The sequence below is a fragment of the Chinchilla lanigera genome, unplaced genomic scaffold, assembly GCF_000276665.1.
Source record: "Chinchilla lanigera isolate Chin_1 unplaced genomic scaffold, ChiLan1.0 scaffold00043, whole genome shotgun sequence".
Lineage (NCBI taxonomy): Eukaryota > Metazoa > Chordata > Mammalia > Rodentia > Chinchillidae > Chinchilla > Chinchilla lanigera.
Window position 1 is genome coordinate 17,935,057 of NW_004955444.1, and position 21,459 is coordinate 17,956,515.

The 21,459-nt window shown below is 39.1% G+C and overlaps 1 protein-coding gene across 3 annotated transcripts in view; it reads right to left on the minus strand.

The window, feature by feature from the left end:
* The window catches only part of Chd7 (chromodomain helicase DNA binding protein 7), a 207,625-nt gene that overhangs the window by 75,058 nt on the left and 111,108 nt on the right, over nt 1-21,459 (minus strand). For all 3 annotated transcript variants that reach the window (XM_005392182.2, XM_005392181.2, XM_005392183.2), the window contains one exon: nt 8,635-9,065. In XM_005392182.2, coding sequence (XP_005392239.1) covers nt 8,635-9,065 — 431 coding nt within the window. The remainder of the gene's footprint in view (nt 1-8,634; nt 9,066-21,459) is intronic.

The following is a 21,459-nucleotide window of genomic DNA, read 5'->3' on the forward strand; positions in this document are numbered from 1 at the left end:
ATTTCCATACTGTGGAACCAAATCCGACAAGAAAAGTGTGGTCAGTTAATGAAGATATCTGGACAATGAATGGGAGTTTTCAATTTAGCCCTTCAGATGGAGTAAGTTTATGAGGATTAGCATCACATCAGGGGGAAATCAACCTTGAGACTTAAGGATTAGTCAAGTTCATCTGCAAAGACTCAAGCTCCTGCAAAATGTTATACTATCATCTTTTAGGAAAACAACAAAAGGTGTATTCTTCTTCACAGGCTAAGAAGGGCTTTAAAAAGGAACAGAGACTAATGGATAAGGAGAGATGTGTGCTACGGAGACTAATGGATAAGGAGAGATGTGTGCTATGGATAAGGAGAGATGTGTAGGATGCCCCAGAGGACATGGCACAGGACCTCTGCAGCGTAACTCAACTCCAGAAAGATCTGGCTGCCGTGACAAAATACACAGTCAGCTGTCAGGGTCGAGGGCTCCACGCCAGTAGAGAAGAGCATTCAGTGTCTCAAGAGCACAGGATTGTCTCTGTATTCTAGCTCATAAATTTTTTTAAACAGTGAAAATTAAAAGTTCAAAAAGCTAAAATTAAAGCAGCAAAATGTGGGGTATTATACGATAAAACTCAACAAAATAAAAGAAAAACTTTAAATAAAGCCCTGTTACTAAAATTTATTTAACACTAAACTAGATGAAGAGAGACAAACTGAGCGGCAGATAATAAACACAAACACACCTCCACACCAAGGCCATTGGCGCTCCCTTAATGAAGGCCCCAGACCAACCCAGCGCTTGCCATTCTGCATGGGCAACCTTGTGCACCTCTAGTGTTCTGGGTCGCCCCGCCTGGCACCCATACTCTTTCCTCTAGGCAGCTGCCAGCCCCAACACCTAAGCTTCACCTAACACAAATTCTTCACTCTACTCTTCCACTTAGAATGACAGAGATGTTTTACAAATGTATGATTTCAGTAAGAAATTATTAACAGATTTAGCCTCTGTGAAAGCCATGAAATGAGACACCTATACCACTAATTTATTACCTTAAGTAGCTATGATAAAAGTATTCCCTCAGTTGTTCTAAATTTTTAGAGAATAGCAACGAAAACTAGAAAAGATTTGGATGCCAAATTTACTTCATTTAAAATATATATTTCAAATTAACAGTTCTTGCCTTTGCATTTTACAATCAAACTTCAAGAAGTGGGCGTCATGAGACTACGGCTGGGCCACAACCTGCCTGGCTTGGTGGCAGCCCACTTCTGAGTCCTGCAACAGGGAGTCCAATGCGGCCCTGGCCTTCTGCAGTGCGTTCAGGTCTCTGAGTCCTTTCCTGGTGAATACCTCCACCTGGCATCATCCCTCAGCAACTTTAATCTTCCAAAAACATCAGGGCCTTCCTCCTTAGATTCTTTGCTTTTGTTTTTGCAATGTTAGGGATTGAGCCCAGGTCCTCATGCTTGCCAGGAAAGTTTCCTACCACTGAGCCACATCTCCAGACCTGTGACCCTGCTATTCGGATAGTTACAGTGAAGACTTCTTTTTCTTCTTCTTCTTCCTTTTTTTTTTAAGACAGGGTCTCACTATGTAATTCAGCCTGGCCATGAACTCACTATGTCCCATAGGCTGGCCCTGAACTCATGGCAATGCTCCTGCCTCAGCCTCCTGAGTGCTGGGATTACAAGCATGCGCCACTACGCCTGGCTAGACCACTTTATAAAGGACAATGTTTAAAAAAATATAAAAATAGAGTAGAAAGCTCTCTTGAAAGAGGCAAATCAAGTTTTAATATTAATATATTCCAGATGGGCACAGTGGTGTGCACCTGTAATCCCAGCACTGAGGTAACAGGACCAAAAGTTTGAGTCCTGCCTGGGCCACTTAATGAGACTGTGTCTTAAAACATCAAAAGGGCTAGAGATGTAGCTCAGTGCAAAGGCTCAATCACCAGTACCTAATTGTGTGGGGTTAAGAAAAAAGAAAAAAGGTAAGTAGATTTTGTCACGCAGTCAAAAATTAGTATAGAAAGGCTGGGAGGTATTGGGTTTTATGGACTGAATTAACATCTGCTGGAGGAACACTGAGAGGAAGCACAGTTAGCTAATATGTTATCTGATCACAGAAGTTCAACAGACATTGGCCACTTTGGCTGTGTTGCACTACCAGGCACTGTTAACACAACATAAAGAATTAAACAAATCATGTATTATAAAGCCAAAGCAGAAAGTATGCCTCTCAGTGGTCCTTTACCATAGAAGACCTTTCCCAGTCACAAACCCTAAAATGCACATATACAACTACTTTCTGTGGGAGCACAGGCCTGTAATCCCAGCACTCTGGGAGACCAAGTCAAAAGGATCACAAGCTCAATCCCAGCCAGTCTTTGGAGACACCCTGTTTCAAGGTTTAAAAAAAAAAAAGCTGGAGAGGTAGCTCAATACAAAGGCCCTGGATTCAATCCTTTGTACCACAGACAAAGACACAAAAAAGATGTCATATTTACTACAGACAGTATTTCCATGGCTTACGAAGGAAGACAAATAAGGATAACTCTGCAGTCAGAACCCCATTCCCTGGGTTCATAATTATCTTCTCTGATCTCTCAGGGGGCTAATTCAAAAAATTAGACATGCTGCCCATTCACTTTTCAATCAGGTGCTATAGGTAGGATGAGAATAGGCAGACCAAATGGTAAAACTATAGAAAGGAGAAAATACCACCATCCACCCTCACAGAAGCCAAACTCCGGTGAAATTGTATTGTTCCTACAGAAGAACTTATGGTTACACATAAAAATAATTCTAGCCACAGTTGAAGGGTACTGTCTAATAATTTTAAAAAGTCTTTTTTTAACTCACAGTATTTCCATGTTTACACTTTAAAGTTAAGCTGCACAGACGTCTATAGAGGTGGCCGAAGTGAGGGCTAGCATTTCAGAAGACCAATGCTCCATTCAGTGGCTTTGTACAACACATGATGACTCAAGATCTTTACCTAACTAAGAGATAAATTTATAGTATTTGTATTTGAAAGCATTTCACATAAGAGTTTCCAATTTTAAAAAAGAATGAGCCTATGATTTCTTTTGCTCTGTATCTCCCCACCCTAACATTACAACCACAGCTACTATAACAACATACACTGTACCCTAAAATTCCACTTAAGAAAGACTTCAAAGGAAGGCATCTCCAGAAAAGTCTCTTAATATCCCACCACTGCTGATGGCCTCCTCACCTTTCAACCTTCATTTGGTGGGCTCTACACTGCCCTCTCTTGCATAAACAGGCCACTGCTCTGAAGTCCACTGCAGCTCATTGGAAAGTGACATGGTCCATTACTTAAACTCGCGCAGACAATGAGAAAGCAGAACTTGCTTTCAAGGGTCAGTGCTGTCAGGCATCCTCTTCCTCAGATGGATATAAACTGACCCCCTCTTGTCACTGATATCACTGTCTCTACTAAAAACTGCCTGAGGACTCTCACCCTGCTCCATTCTCCTGATCTGAGTCAGAGAGATGGGGCACCAAGGGAAGCTCACTGGCCATGCAGTGCCCCGAAGTGGTGCCATGATGGCAAGGAGAACAGCAGATTTAAACAAAGCCATGGTCCCTCTGTGAAAGGGAAGAAAAGCTTTGAGGCAGCAGGACAAGAGGTACGTGACCCCCCCCCCCACGTGCTTGAGACAGCAGAATGGGTTGGTACCCTATTTTTTCCTTGCTCCACACCAAACACTGACAGGGCTAAAATGAATATACATTTAAAATTTGGCCACATGGTTGCTCAAACATCCAATACCTACCTTTCCAACTGTTCAATGTCTTAGGTTATGACTATATCATCTCATGTGAATAAAAGAAGGACATGGAAAGAAAACATGCATTTAATGTATTTTATTAACTATGCACCTGGTGGAAGGATGTCTGATTATCTGGATTTTTTCCTACTTATTACCAAACTAAGTTTACCTGTGTTTCTAATCTGTATTAAGAAGTTTTATATACACAAGATTATAAACTATATAGTAGTGCTGGGCGTGGTGGCCCATATCTGTAATCCCAGTACTCAGGAGGCTGAGGCAGGAGGATCGCTGCAAGTTTGAGGCCAGCCTGGGCTACAAAGTGAGTTCAAGGCCAGCCTAAACTGCATAGTGAAACCCTGCCTCAAAAGAAAACAAAACAAACAAAAAAATTATTTGGTAGTTTACCAAAACGTACCATTACTGGGGTTGCTGCTATTCATAAATGTTTCCTGGGTAAATTCTACTACTCTTTTAGACCATAACTGAAAAAGTGGTATCTGAAAGTAAGTTTCTCAAAAGAAAGTTGCTATACAAATATTAACTATTACTGCTAGTGTTGATTACAGAGACTTGCAAAAAGCACACCTTACATGTTTTTGGTGATCTGTACAGCTTTTAAAAATAAGAGTGTGTTTATTTTCTGGTTTAAAATAAAATGTATCTTCATTCAACTGAAAAATAAATTTTAGTTTTCTGCTAAATTTAACACTAGGGTGGAGAACAGAGCAAGGAACAAAATGCGTTCCTAGAAACTGCATTAGCAGCAAGCCTACACCGCTTCACTTAAGTTGGTCTTCAGTAGTCAGGTCACAATTTTGGCCAAGTTCCCTTCTTTCTGTACATTCAGAGAATCTTTAGATAGCTAAATGGACCACTAAATCCCGCAAGCGTGATCCAAAGCAAGCGCTTCCTCCGAATTCGCTCTCAGTTCACAGGGCTGGCACATGTAACAATGGAAAGCACACTGACAGGAAGAGTGCAAGCCCTCGTATTTCAGCTCCGTGAGCCCTTCCACGTGCAGAACGTCACTCTCCCTCATTCACAAACACCTTAGCTTTCATTTCAGTACCAACAGCCAATGCCTGAAAGCCATAAGGACACCTGGTAGAGCACTAAAACAACAGGAGAAACACATTTGAAGTTAAAAGGAAAAGGGAAAAAGATATAATTAATTCTACTAGAAAACAACAGGAGGGCTGGGGATTTAGCTCAGCGGCAAAGCGCCTGCCTGGCAAGCGCAAGGTCATGAGTTCGGTTCCCGGTACCGGAGAAAAACCAAAAAAAAAAAAAAAAAAAAAAAAAAGAAAACAACAGGAGACACACATTTGAAGTTAAAAGGAAAAGGGAAAAAGATATAATTAATTCTACTAGAAAAGAGCCCATTTTTCTCATCATTAAGATTTTAAATATCTTTTCCTGAGATGCTGAATAACTTTTTCTGTTTCACTATCATTCAATATAACTGCTTCTGAATAGGTTCTTTTAGGTTCACCTGCATAAGATAGATGTACAGTAATTACATTCTGATTGTCAAAAGGTCCAGTTCTCTGGGCATGCTGCAAACACAAGCTTCTGTCACCTTACAGAATAAGGTGGGAGAGCAGGAACGAGGAGGTTACCATAAAGGCATGTGAAGAGAGCCAACCCCACTGGCAACAGCTACCCTCCTCACATCCTTTATTACAGAGGGTGTGCAAATGACGAAGATGAAGCCCCCCCACCCCGCCAATGACACAACACACAATGAACCAGACCACCAGCAGGTCAATTCTTCACCGCCCATTCAAAGGAAGCACATTTGTTTGAAGAATCACAGCAATGATACGGCATACAGGGCTGCCGGAAAAAGACATGAGTAGTACTAGGCTAAATTTTCATTTCATTTCTGTTTATTCCCTCTGTTTCAGCTCTCTGTAGGAAAATTATTTTCTGTATAAACAAATTCATCAAGTTAACTTATTCAAGGATGGAAATAACTGGTATCGCATAACATTTTGCTAAACAAAATTGCCACTGTTGTATTCCAGTGCTTAAAAGCAAACTGCTACGGCAATTCAACTCCAGCACTAACATAACCCAAACCCCCTATTACCTTCATCACTGCATATTCAATTTACATAATTATTCTGCTATGCTACTCAGAATTTACATGTAGTTGTATGCAGTCTAGTTATTCTTGATCGGGGATGCTATTTCCTTGTAGACACAGTAGATCAAGGAAACTACAACTTGACTTACTCAATTCATCTGACCAGCAGAAACAATGTGGTCTGACAGAATAATGGTTCAGTTTATGAATTTACTTAAAATCTCAATCCACTTACATTTTGGACAGGCAATCCTAAAATACCATGAACAAGGAAGCCTCTCAGGAGTGTCCTTGCCCAATTCATTTTAAATCCACGTTGGCCATATAAGTGATGATGTTACCAAAGCCAACAAAGATGCCACCAACACTTAGTGCCCTCAAACATGGCTCCCGAAGTCTCAGGGATACCTCACATCATTTCACTTTTTTCTTGTATATCTCTAAACTCATCGGAACTGTTCCCTTTCCACTTGGGGTAAAAACTATCACAGATAGCACACAGTGCCTGAAACTATTATAGTCAAAAGTAACAGAGAAAAAGGACTAGACTTTCTTTCTGGAAGAAAATATATCTTTTTCTTTCTACCAAAAATGTAACTCTAGTACAAAGTCGTCCCACATTCAGCCATGCCAGACACACAGCACAGACTCTGATTTGTGCTTTAGGATGACAACTGATGGCACATCCGAAGGCCACCCTGAGTGTTTCTTGGGGTAATACAGGGTATTTATCTGTACCAAGGTGGTACGGTGTGCCCAGGATCTTAACATCTCCTTACATAACTTGGTAGGGAAATATTCACTACTTCCATTGTTAGTATACTTTTCAATATCTGCCCCAAAGTACACTATAGGAGGTAGCATATTGTAAAAATCTAAAACAAAAGGTCTTAGAAGATAGGATATGATGTAGACTCAGAGTTTGAATGAATATACTTAGAAATTTATGACAATATTTCAGATACTGTGGTTTTATTTTGCTAGTTTTTACCATTAGGTGAAAACTTCAAAAAATTAAGGTGAACACTGAAGCCAAACATCTTGATGTTAAATTAGTATTGGTGATGTATTTTCTGAACTTCAGAAAGCTGGTGGTTTTTTTTTTTGTTTTTTTTTTTGAGATAGGGTCTCTCTATGTAGTTCAGTCTGGTCTTGAACTCACTGTATAGCCCTGGCTGGACTCAAAACTCACAGCAATCCTCCTACCTCAAAAGCTTCTTTAAAACACATATTCGTACATTTTAAGAAAAACATAGTACATTTTAAAAAAGATTTTGCTTTGATTTCTTTCTCCCTGGGAGAAATAAGCACATGTTTCTTCTTACTAAAACTAAGTATTCTGAAAACTTCATAAAGTCAGACTAAAATTTTAGGTGTATTACCCTTACTCATCCTCAAAGCATAAAATAGTACCTGAAAATAATAAGCACTTAATAAAATATCTCTTAAATAAATGAAATAGATTTTGTAATGAGTGAGTTTAAAACAATGTGCATGAGGAAGAACTACTAATAGTTTTAAAATAAGAGACTGAAGCATCAAAGAAAGCTCAAAAGTAAATACAAATATTAAGTTATCAGTAAGTTTGAGTTATTGAATATAATTCAGTTATTTGGGCATCACAAAGGTTTCAATTGAAAAAATTTTAAGTGACTATGATTCAAACTTTCAACACATCACAAATACAAAATAATGCATTTTGGTTATTTAGATTTTTTAGTAAGAAGCTGAAAATTCAAGTTTGTTTTTTAACTTCCTGGTAACATCTTTCTCATTGCATACTTAGCCTATTCTATTGGTTATACGCAGGTGCAGCCAACAAATGGAAGGTCTGTGAGCCAGCAAGCGCAGGACTGAGTGTGTACAGGCCTGTGTTTACTCACGCACGCGTGGGTAGAGGGTGGAGCGTGTTTTCTAATGGAGTTTGCAAACAGGCTCAGATTAACCAAGTCTGACCATACTTCCATCTGGAAACTATATTTTCTAACATGAGCCATATTCTGAAAAATAGATTCAGATGTTTGGAACTGGTTCAGAACAGTTGTTAGAAATGTTCAGTACAAATGAAAAAGATTAGCCTTCAATGTCTTCTCCTCTCAGCTTTTCTTACTGAATAAATATGCCTTCTGGGGGGCCAGAGAATTGGTGGGGGAGGCACAGAGGGAAGGAGAAAGGGAGGTTCTTTCCTAGAGCCTAAAATTCATGCTGTTCTTAAATACGTATCTAAGAGATGAGTGGTGTTTGATTTCTCCCACTCTGCCCACTAGGACTTCAACCTGCCCCTGGAAGATTTACTCCACCAATGGGAGAAAATTAATTCTCCTGTTTCAAATTCTAGGAAACAGGGCTGAAATGCTTAGTAATACACGGTGACCTTGCTTTCTTCTATAATCCTTCCTAGCCAGTTCTACAGAGCCACTGAAGATGGTGTTGCTGGTCTACGCTTACAAATAATTGTACTGTTAATCTGGTTTCATTGTTAAATGACAAACTTTCACAAAAATATAAAAAGAGGATTTTTACATAGCTTTTATCTAGTAAGGTCTCTAAGTGAATGTTTTATAATAACTGAGTCCAAAATTCCAGAATGCATAAAAACCTTCACTTTTTCTTATGGCTATTAGAGAAAGACACTCAACAATGATGATGAAAATGAACAGTGCCCCTCCCCACTCAGTCCTATTTTGCAGAGCACCACTGCTGGGGCTCACTTCTGTACCCTGAGTATTTAGTGGGGTTGTTTCTGCCCACAGCCTACCTTGACTTTTTGCTGGATTTGGGTTTTGGCGTGGTAGTTTTTGCTTTCTTTTCCTTTGGCTCTTTGGGAATCTTAGGGGCTTTCGGGGTCTTGGGTTCCTTGGGCTCTTTTTTTTCCTTAGGTTCTTTCAGTTCCTTCGGATCTTTTTTTACCTTCGGCCTTTTCTTTTTCTTTTTTTCTTCTTGGGACCCATCCAGTGAGTTCCTATGTAGTTCTTGGTTATCAACCCCACCAGAGAAGTCATCTTTACCGAAATTTTTACTGGGATCCTCTGCAACAATATGGTTGTTTTTCTTTTTCTTCTTCTTTTGCTGTGGTTGTTGTTCTATTGATGGCAGGTAATCGTCGCTCTTCACTAGCTGAGCATTCGGTCCACTAACCTGAGTCATATCCGGCACTGTTTTCTCTAGAAAGGGCTCCGATGGAGAATGCTAAGAGACACAAATAGGAACTGAAATTAGTTTATCATTCTTCAAAGTGAAGAAAGGAACTGAAAGCTAATGGCTGATGCTTCTGAAACTCAGCTCGAATATTTTACTAACTACATACTTGGAATCTATTATTTTCTCTTACCCATAAAAATGTTTCCTTATGACCAAAGCTTTACATTTAAAAATATGAATTTAGTAATACAGAAAATAATTCAGTACAGGAAGGAAAAACCTGTCACTCAGCTAAAGACGCTGTCAATTTTTAAAAAACAGAAATGGTAGAATGCGAAACAGTAGCAAAACTTCATCCACAGAGTAAACCTGGGTTTTTTTCCCCATGTGGGAATAGGACCTCAAATAAAAGGTAAGTAACTTAGCCATTTAAAAAAAGAACAAATACACTTAAGATTCCAAGATTCTGCTACCATGAAGTTTGAAATCAACTGTGAACCCAACACATACATACTGAACAGTACAACTCATTTCTTATTTAAATGACATTAATTAAAACATCTCATTAAAGTCACATAAGTAAGCTTAATGATTGTGAGTTGGTTAAATTTCTTATACTGATAAGGGCAGTGCACAATCATTTTTCTCTTTAAAGCTTTGTATTTTGAAATTTCACTGAGGAAAAGGTAACTCAGTTAATTTGATATGCCTTGCAGGACAGTCTTGGCACCTACTAGGGACACACCCAGAAACTGAATAACAGAAAACATAGGCAATTGGGATAGGATGCTAAGTGGTCAGTTGAGATCAGAGTGACTTAGGTATACAACAGCCTCATATACATCTCATGCTCCAAACCAGGACAGGGCTCAATTTTCATCCACGTGATAAACTACGACATTTAAAAACCTTTAATTTCAATGAAATATCTGAAAGTGTCACTCATTTTCTGCCTTTTTCATATGCTTCTCCTGGCACATGATAACTGTAAGTAAGCACTATTATTACTATGAGCCAGGCATGTGCTTTACATGTAGGATACTACTGAATCCCCAACCCAGCCCTACATGTCAAAATCCGGTGATCCTTCTAATTTTAGAGTTGAGGACAAGGACATTCTAACATCAAGTAACTTGCCCAAGGAGATACAAATGGAAAGTGACAAAACTGAGACTGAGAAACAATAAACCACACAATATCCAAAAGCATGGTAGGCAGGAGGGGCCATGATCACCCCACAGAGACTTAAAATGTAGTACAAGCCATGGCTCACCATGGGTAATGAAGGAAGATTAAAATCAAACATGAAAGTACAGTTAACATAAATTAGATCCAAATATTAGTACTTATTGGTACCTATCTGGTACCATGTATTGATTTTCTGTGTGTTAGTTCACCTGAATATCAAACAAAAATGTGAAAACTTATTCCCACTTTTCAAAAAGGAACAATTCAAGCAAGCAATGCAGCTATCCAAGGCCACAGAAGAAACAGAGCTGAGATCTGAACAGAGGTTTCCCAAACCCAGTATTCTCCCAACACTGTCCCACTCAGCCAGAAATCTTACACACAGCCATCTTACTGGGAGGTTTGCACAGGTTTCATCCAATTCACAAAGTACTGACAAAACAAAACAGTAGTTATACCATTTATATTGTTTCCACTAAAACATGCAAAAGAAACCTACATCCAATTCTCTAGCTGCAATGGCAGAAGAGAAGGAACTCAGACGTCTGAGAAATTAAAATTCTAGGCTGGGCCCCACCATTAACTCTATCATTTGGGGAGATCACTTCACCCATTTGGATTCAGTTTCTCCATCTGTGAGTAGAAGGTTTGGGTTCAATGGTCTCCCAAAGTACGTTCCAAAATTTTATGGTATTAAAGTCTTAAAAAACATATTGTCCTTTCTTGGGCATAGCTGAGAAGGCACAAACCTGAAAAGCAGCTTGGATCTACTGGAAGAAAGAGAGGTAAGGTCACAGTCTGAGGAAGAGCGCTCAGCTTCTACACAGGGTAACAAAGCTAATTGAACACCAAGGAGCTACTCCTGATTCTTTATACGGTGCCCCAAAACACTCTAAAATGTCAAATGAGTTAAACAGCTCAAGTCTAATTACTTACTACATATTATTTCCTAGTGTAATTAAAAAGGGAACAACATATCTTTTTTGCAAGGGACACAGAAATCACACTTATTTGGGAGAAGCTATTTTTCAGCTAATGGAAGGCAAAGTTGTTCCTGCAAAAAGAAGGAAAGAGTAAGTCTAAACAATGACTAAACTTAGAATAGTGGATTAATATCAGGTATATGCATCAACTCCAGTAGCAGAACATGAGTTTCTAATTAGAGACGCCCTGGCACACACTTATGGAGTAGAAAAAGCATATCATACAACAGAAAAAGACTGAAAATTTACACACTGTAGCATACAAATCATTTTAGGCACTTCTTATAGAAATAAATAATACTAGAAATTAGTAACTCAGTAAAAAATTTCATCTTCCATAAGGAGAAAAAAAGTAAAGGTTAAATACAAAAAGTATTACTCTTATTTTATATGCAGCAGAATTATGTTTTGGTACTATCTGAAATAAGGTGAAAAAGGTGTTCAGAAATATTATAGTGTTTACCAGACCCACATCTCCTTAAATCTTTTAGAGAAAAGCTGTTTTTGTAAACATTTAACAAAGAACAGATGGCCTGCCTTAATCATGTGGGGAAAAAAACCTGGAGCTCCCAGTAATACCCTGACAAAGTCTCACAGGCCCAGCCGTCCATACCCCCCCCCATACACACACCAGATGCATGGTACAGTCTTCCCTAATGCTATTTAATTTTACATCAGACATTTTCCCATCAATTCCCACTGCCTGACAGGTAATCAATGCCATTAACATCTGATACTACCATATAGGGCATTCCTAAACCTCACATTTACTAGAACAAACAGAACATTAGATTCCAAAGGTATTTTCAATACAGCCTTGTCTGGCTGTCTCTGTAATATTATTTTCTATCACAATCTGTATATATTTTGGGATATTACGGAATATATAAGGACAGTGTCATGAACTTCTGAAACTTAAACAGCGTGACTGATATTTAAATACATAAAAATGATCTATGGGGTATTTTGTTTTTTAAAAATTACTGTAATAAGCAAAAGTGAATTGTTTTTATTATTCCACTGTCCACAGAATATAAGTTAGAAAACATGAAAATAAGTTGTCTTATATAAAGCACAGGTTAAACCAGAGGCAAATTTAACCAAAGGAGAGCTGAGGTAGGGCAAGTGAAGGCAATTCTGCTACTTTCGAGAAACCTAACCAGAATGCTCACAGGACCATAGAAGAAAATCAAAAACTGCAGAGCTTTTTAGCTACCTCCACTGTCTGTGCTCTTCTTCCACAATTCATCAGCATGTTCTGGCTTCTAAAAACTAACTTACTTATTATTTTTGCCTGCATTACATTCTGAGGTCTCACCCTGTTATTAGCAATGTTGAGTGACACGAGTCATCAATATACTCTACTAACAGTGCATTTCCAGCTAACACTTGTAAACTCTGGAAAGTGACTACATTTTGCAATACAGACTTCTATGGATAAACATTTGCAGGCAATTTTATGTGGATTTGTTTACATACAAACAAGTCTAAAATCAAAACAATGCTTTACAAAAAGAGAGGTAACTACCAATTCACTGAACTAGAACTGGAGACATGTAGCTACCCACAAACCAAGCTAGAGCAAGACAACGAAGAGATGCACAGCACCCAAAGGAGAAAATCGGAACCTGGTAAAGAAGTGACCAGCCGATGCAGACCCAAGTAACAAAAAAAAAAAAAAAAATCCACTGAATATGACTGAAATGGTTTATAAAACTAAACGTTTTAATTAGACACATAGGGTTGAAATGTACTGTTTGAAATTCTTAAAGTGGCTTTGGAGACACATTTCTGTCACTGATGTCCTTAACTTCTTGTTTTCCAGAACTCCCCAGATTCCTGGTTCCTCTACACTGATGGAAAAAGGAATTCTGGTATGAAAACAGAAGCTCAATCTTCAACCAAGAGTATACAATGATTCATAGAGCATTTAGCAGAGATTTAGTAAGTGCTCTTGAGACTAAGAATGACACTGATAAAAAGAAAATGTATTCAAAATCTGATGCCCAATTCATTTATTCATTCAACAAATACTTAAGGATATAACTGAACAGGGCAGCCACTTGGGAAGTGGGGAAAGAGGGCATGCAAAACACCTAATCTAGACTGAAACCAATGAGGCTTCCTAAAAGAAGTCAGCACAGGCTGCGACAAAAGGGGACACAGGCTCTGGCCAGGAATCTGTTCCTCAACAGAGCCAGCCTGAACAGTGAATCTTACCCATGTGTGGCTGGAGGCATAAAAACACATTGCAAACAAGTTGCTTTTATGGGTGGGGGTGGGGGCAGCGCTGAGGATTAAACCTGGAGCCTCACACTTGGTAGGTAAATGCTTTATTACTAAACTACCTCCCCAGTCCTTCTTATGCTTTTATTTTGAAAGAGGGTCTACCTAAGTTGTGCAGGCTGGCCTGAAACTTACGATGCTTCAGCCTCCTGAGTAGCAGGATTACAGGTATGCACCACTGCACCTGGCCTAAGTTTTTTAAACCCACTTTACGGGGTAGTAAATCAAGATAGGCAGATATGTGTTTGAATGTCAAGTGAAATAATTCTTTTCTTTATTAATTCTTAAATTGATCTGATATAAAATAGTAATCACTGAAATATTATTAAGAGAAGTAAGAAGTGGAATATTTTGTTTGACTAAACTTAGTATGGAGAGAGTTAAAGCCTCAAGTTCAAACATTTAAGCATCAATTTTATTCGGCACCTTCTTAACAACTTCCAGCAGAAATGATCTGTTGAATGGATATACTTATAAACATAAAAGCACAACCACAAAAACATGGGTGAACACTGTTAGGCATGTTGGTCATATAACCTGACAAAGCAAAACATGTAAGTTAAGGGTATTCAAAGAAGTCCCACAAAAATAGGACTCAGGTCACATAAGTTCACAGAATTTTGAACAGCCAAGTTCAACAGTTTAGGATTTCCCAAGCCCTGATATTCTCACAAGGTTGGGAGGAAGGGGTTGATAAAGATACAGGTTAAGCATTCCTAATACCACAATCCAAAATCTGAAATGCTCCAAAAGGAGAAACTTTCTGAGGGCCAATAGTACAGAACAAGTGGAAAATATGATGCTATGAAACCTTATTTCAGGTGAAAAAATTATTTAAATAAAATTACTTTCAGATTATATGTATAATATATGATATATATGAAACAAATGAATTTTGTGTTTAGACTTGGGTCCTATCTCCTCTCTCTAAGATATCTTATCATGTATATGCAAATAATATCTAAACAGAAAAATCAGAAATCCTAAGCACTTCTGATTCCAAGAATTTTGAGTAAGGGCTACGTGGCCTATAGTACACATCATGCCTATCCTAGAGGTATTAAACTATATTATCTTGAATTAAAATGTTCTTGAAAATATACTTGACTCTACTACTGCAGCCTAAAGCAGGGCAAATCTATCACCTCCTCTTGGATGAATGTGTGTGTGTGTGTGTGTGAGCACTGGTTATCAAAGATTTTAGAAGACAGTATATGACTCTGAACAAATATAATTTTATATAAAAATCACTGAAATAGCTCATTAAATTGTCAGTTTCTTTTATGCTCAATTTACATCACTGGTAGAAATAAAACAGGAAGATTAGTAAAGCCATATATAGAAGACTATCGTAAGTTTTGTTATAATATACACAGATTCAAGAAAATTACGAAGTTAAATAAAATGAATTCTGCAATATAATAACATCATACACTTCAGCTTCATTAATTTTAAAGTTGAAATTTTTTTTTTTTTTTTTTTTTTGGTTTTTCTCTGGTACTGGGAATCGAACTCATGACCTTGCACTTGCCAGGTGGTCACTGTGCCACTGAGCTAAATCCCCAGCCCCTGAAATCATTTTTAAATCACTGCTAAATACCTCATTTTCAAAGGCATATTTGAATCTTCAGCTTCCTGCTTATGTTTTAGGTTGTCCTTAGACCACTCACCACATAAACAAAATCTGGGGCAACTATAAATTAATATGAACCTCTTTGGGGGCTGGGGATTTAGCTCAGCGGCAAAAGCGCCTGCCTGGCAAGCGCAAGGTCATGAGTTCGGTTCCCGGTACCGGAGAAAAACCAAAAAGAAAAAAAAAAAACAAACCAATATGAACCTCTTTTATGGTATCTAAATTATAATTTGAATTAGAAGAAAATAGTGAATCAAGCAGTTGTGTTAAATTTAAAGCTGAACGGTTTTACATCAGATACAGTACACTAAACATGTTCTGTATATTTAGGAGTGGAGCCATACCATAGGAACTGCCAAACAGCATTCTTAATGTGCAAAATACTCTGCTGTGTTTCTTATGTCAGTTTAACTGGAAAATACAGCATAAAATGCCACCAATGCTAAGCAAAGCCTGTATGTGTGACAAATTCTAACTGGAGAAAGCGGCTCCCTCGCAGTGGAGGAGCATAGTGCATCCGTCCACAGCTTCTTCACGCGCTGTCTTACCCTCCACTGCCCTGCTGATCATCTCCCCTCTCCTGAGTCTTCTGGACTTGTGTGGCTGTTGGTAGTCTGCGCTCAGGAGGCTGAGCACCGCCTCACAGTCTGGGGCTGCAGCGGGGAGGGGGCAGTTCCATGGGCCCTGAGCCTGAACTGCTGTGCCCGCAAGCTACCTCCGGCTAGGCCTTCTCAGGGAAATGGTAAGCAGGGGCTGAGGACTCACCCTAGTGTCAGGGGAGAGACACTACCAGGATGTCAGGAAGTCCTGAAGTCATCCCTGCACTCAGAGATTTCCGTTTTTTACCCATTTGTTGCAGAGTTATTTTTACATGCCATTAGCACTCTTGAGCATTCTATACACCGCCGAAGTTATTCCATTTGTCCTCTTAAAGTTCGTGCACTAGGTGTGGTTACTGCTGTTTTTATGAAGGAGGAAGCTTAAGCTCTAACTCATCCAGCTGGAAAATGACACAGATGTAACTATGAAACCACGCACCTTCCTCCGCCTGCCCAAGAAGCTCTGAAGCTCGCTGGGCGCCCATGTGGCGACCCACAGCCCGAGGGTAGTTATGAGCTGCGCAAACGTGACTGTGCCCACAAACCAGCAAGCGGCTTGCTGTCTGTCCAACACCACAAAGGCTGTACTCTTGACACCCGCGCCCGCAGTCCACAGTTCCAACTGGAATTATTTGCACTCCGAAAGGCAAAACCGAAGTGAAGCTGCAAAGCATCACGAACTTTTCACCCAAAGATAAAAATGAAGGTAAGAAGTGACATTCCTACTGCGCTTAACTGGTAATATATTATCTAGCAATAGTCTCAGAATTTCTCTGTTTGACAGGCAGAAGCATATTCAATCCAGTCGATACTGAGATCTACCTTGTCCTAGGTCTGTTCCAAGTCTCTTAAGGACCAGAAAAAGGTAAGCCCTCTCCCTGCTGTGCTTTGAGAAGTCTCCCCAAAGCAACTACTATAAAGACTTGCTCATATGAATTTGTATTCAGTACACTGCAGTTAAGGATTCTGGGGCAATTCTTTTCTCCAACTTCATAACACACCAATTGTTACTTCTTACGAAAAGCACCAGATAGAGTTTCAGGTTTTCACTTAGAGACCACAGAGTTGAAACAGCCCGCTTGTCTACACATACATATCTTTAGGGCCTCGAGGTGAACTGATGCTAAAATGCTTCTGATGTGTCTCTGTTACTTCATAAATTCTTGTGAAAAACCAGCTTAGTTGTTTATATCCAACTTGAATGGTGTTTTTACATGTGCTGGCTTTTCAAAAAAAACAAAAACAAAAACAAAAAACAAAAAACCGCTCTTCCTCTAAAACTTCTCTTTATCCTGACAATGATAAAGAAGAAATGCAGAGGTGCCAACCGAGGAAACAATTACTACATCTGTAAAAAGAGGACAAACAATGCAAATTGAAGTGTATGGTAGTAACAGAGAATAATGTTTTGTGTCTCCTGCACCAAGGGGGGTAGGGGGATAGTTAACAGCAGGACCGTACCCATTCTCATAAAGAGCAGCACCTTGAGGAAAGGGCTTGCAATGTGCATATCATGTGCCTCTGGCTTATCAAAGACAAACCAAGCTATGGCTCCATCAAGAAGAATCTGATATAATCATGCTTTTGCACTCTTCTATTTATTTCTAAACTTTTTAGGGAAATAAATCATTGAGGCCAGGCATGGTGGTGCACGCCTGTAATCCCAGCACTCAGAAAGCTGAGGCAGGAGGATCACTGCAAGTTTAAGGCCAGCCTGGGTTACAAAGTGAGTTCAAAGTCAGCCTGAACTGCACAGTGAAACCCTATCTCAAAAAAAAAAAAAAAGAAAAAATTCATTGAACACTATATTCCACTGAACAATGCTTGCTAGAAGCAAAAATGGCGAAGATAGTATGTTTAGAGTGCTTAACATTAGAGTACTTAAGAGGTTGAACTTTAGTATCTCTCCCCTCTTGGTTCACGGCCTTGCACACAGTGCCTTCCTTAAGCAGCTCACCTCAATAACTGTCAGCGAATGAGCATTTACAGAAATAATTCCCACCTCATGTGTTTACTTCAAGTGAGCCTTAAGAAATATTGTTCTCAAAGATGTATCAGGAAGCTTGAATTTGGCAACAGATACACATATCCGAATCTGTCCAGGGACCAGCTTGCTAGGGATCAAACTCAGTACAATACAATAGTGTTTCCAGGGTGGTTGGAATGTTTAACACAGACGTTTTACTCAAAAACACTAAAGAAGGGGGGCTGGAGATTTAGTTCAGCGGCACAGAGTCTGCCTGGCAAGCGCGAGGTCGTGAGTTTGATTCCTGGTACTGGAAAACAAAACAAAAAACAAAAACACTAAAGACATATTTACACACAAAAAATAATTTAATTCAATACAAGTTTTTACTGTACGCTTCACTGTAACCTGCCATCACTGACAGAATCAACATCGTTAAACTAAAAAAGGTGAGTGTGACTTTGGCTCTGAAAAAAGCAACCTATAACAAGTTTATACTGAGGTTTCTACTACTTTAAGAAGCTAACGTTAAAAGTAACTTATTATGCTATTTCTATGAATTAAAAGTTAACTTTCAAAGACTGACAAAAGGTGAGTCTAACAGTGAACGTCCCTGGGGATTTGTACAGACTTGGGAATAGAACAATCTTAAAGAGGGGGGGGGAAATCTATTTATAAAAAGCTCGGTGATAAAGCTAATTTACACACTTTAGGAAAGTTCTCCAGGTTTCAGAAACAGTCTAGTAAATTTAGTTTGCAATAACTCCTTAATGATAGACTACATCAGTCCTACAAAGACTTACATTCGTGGGACAGAATTTTAAGATGGCCCCATTATCTCTAGAAGTTTGGACTTCAAGCCAAGAGACTATACATACTCTCATATACATATACATAAAGGTGAAAGGATCTCTTTTTTTTTTTTTTTTTTTTTTGGTAAGGTGAAAGGATTTCACAGGCCTGATCAAGGTTCCCAAATCACTGGTTTGCAGACACAAAGGGGCAATTATCCTGGATTGGCACAACTCCATCAGAGAAGGCGGGCAAGAGGGCCGGAACACCGTGTCTGACTAAAGAAGCCAGTGACCACAGCGCCGAAGGAACCGTGGACAGGGAGCTTAAGCAGCCTCCCGGAGTTGGGGGTGGCCTCAGGCAATGGCCTGCAAGAAAAATGGAACCTGCTCATTTAACACACGAAATGAATTTTTTGGTTTTGGTTTTTGGTTTTTTTCCAGTACCGGGAATTGAACTCACAACCTCGCACTTGCCAGGCAGGTGCTGTGCGCTGAGCTAAATCCCCAGCCCCATGAAATGAATTTTGTCAGGCCGGGATATAGCTCAGCAGCACTGTGCCTGCCTGGCAAGTACGAGGTCCTGAGTTCCATCCGTGGTACCAAAAAACAATGAATTTTGTCAATAACTGGAATGGAACTAGAAGTATATCTCTTCCTAGTCAAGATGCCGGACTAGAACAGTCCTGAGGACACATGACTGTCGCCTTGTGAGGCCCTGAGTAGTAGACCTGTCTGAGCCATTCCTAACCTCAGTCTGCGCACACTGTGAGGAAACAGGGGTTATTAAATCTGAGGTGACATGTCACACAGCAATACAGACATCACAGTGGATAAAGATCTTAAAACCCTTTTTTTCTCTTCTAAGAGTGGTAGGGGTGGTGGGAGAGAACTTAAAATCTTAACTCTCATCTGAGTATGTTTTTGCTTTTTTCATCTAGGATCCCTTTTTCCTCATGAGATGCTTACGCTTCCACATGAAAACAGACAGCACAGCAGGACTTCCTTTTGCCTTTGTAGAGACCCTGCTCTTCGGAAACCTTAGCATTTCTTAGCCAGGCAATGTTCTACGTTCACAACAACCTCATGAAGTTCTCCCTGGTTTGCCAATGGGGAAACTAAGGCACTCAATGGGGTTAAGAAATTTGCCCCAAGTCACAAAAAAAGCTGATGAGAAAAGGAATCTCTCAAAGCACACAAACACTGCAAAGCCCATGTTCTCACCCACTGTGCTGAAGTTTCTCTCTAAACAAGGGGAGTGTAGTTGTAAGGTATTAACTGGACAGAAGTGGGACCGCTCAGACGGGGCGAGTCCAATGGATTTCATACAGTATTCTGAAAAGCTGGAGTACACATTAGTTATTTACCACTTAAACTATCACAGCAAGATTCTTAAAGAAAACACTCATTTTCAACTTTAAAAAAAATCAAAGAAACTGCACACTAAGCAGTGTTAAAGGCTCTTAATACTTTTAAAGAAAGTTTACTGCACATTAGAAAGAGTTGGTTAGCACGTAAAGGGGACTGGGTCCCCATGACTCCTTCCAGCTGGAATTACACATGAAACAGAAGACACCAAAGCAATTAAGTATTTTATAAACACTGCTGAGGGGTCAAAAAGAGGGAGGTTCATTCACTGACTAATAACGCAGTAATAAACAAACGGCAATGTTATGCAACTGAGAAAATTATTATAATTGAATCTACACAGCTGGGCAAGAAAAGAAGCCTGGCTATGTACATTAGCTCACAAATGTTTTGTGTGGATAGGTTTTAGTTTTAGAACTGTTTGAATCCGAGTCCCTTTTACAGTCAAATTTTTCTCTTATCCAAATACAATTCCACAATTAAAACAGCAAAACAAAATAACCTAATGAAATGCCTCGCCAATTATTTGCTATTTTTACAACAGAGAAATAAACATGTACACCAATGGGGAGAGTGTTAAACTTTCCTGAGACGTCCTCACCTTCTACAGACTTCTCCTGTGCATGACAACATGAATACTGAATAACTAGCGTACACGCGAGCACACTGGGAGGAAAAGCCCCCAACAACCTAGCTTTTCGCACTTAATATTATAACCCCATTGTGTTCTTGAGGTTTCCTTCACACCTTGATATTTTTCCCTTTCCAGGGCCTAAGTTCTGTCTACAAGTAAACACCTAAAATTACCATACTTAAATTCAAACGTGTCAAATAGGCACACAACAGTGTTTTATGTATATCCCTTGAATCACTGAAATATCAGTGTTAGAATCAGAGAAACTATTTTCTTTGGTTCAACAAAGAGCTTAGTAAAAATCCACCAGTTTCATAAATTAAATGTAGTTAAACATTTAATATAAACAAAAATAAAGTTCCTCCTGCCTAGATATGTTAACTAGGTGTTGTTCTTATTACTACTGGAATTTCCTCTTAATTAAGTCACTAAATCAGAATATATTTGCGATCTATGGCATGTTCCCATCTGCATAAAACCTAACTAACTTCAGATTCCAACCGCTGATTAGCTAACTATAAGGGCAGAGGTACACATGTATCTTCAATAGGCACACATTTTACATCAATGATATCTATTTTTATGAGATAAAAGTACTAAAGCTTTAATGGTGGCAATTAAACAGCCAAGAGTTTGAGTAGCTCGATGGCTGAGTCACAGACCTTTTACCTATAATGGGACCCATTATATCTTTGAATTCAGTTTGAGGGAGTAAAAGAGGAACAGAGTTTTAAATATGGTTATAAAACAGCAGTACCCTCTGAACCGAGCTGCTTCACTTTAAATGGCTGTGTGATTTACCCTGGCTGCAAACATGAAATCTGTCCGGCAAACCTTCTTCACAGTTCCCAGATATTTCCATCTATTTGAAAATACTTAAAACACTGAAAAGCTAGAGAGAGACACCATTAACCTAAGGATTATATTTGAGTAATTTGTTTCTATATTAACTTGTTTATATAAAAAATTCACCAATGTTTGGAAAATACATTAC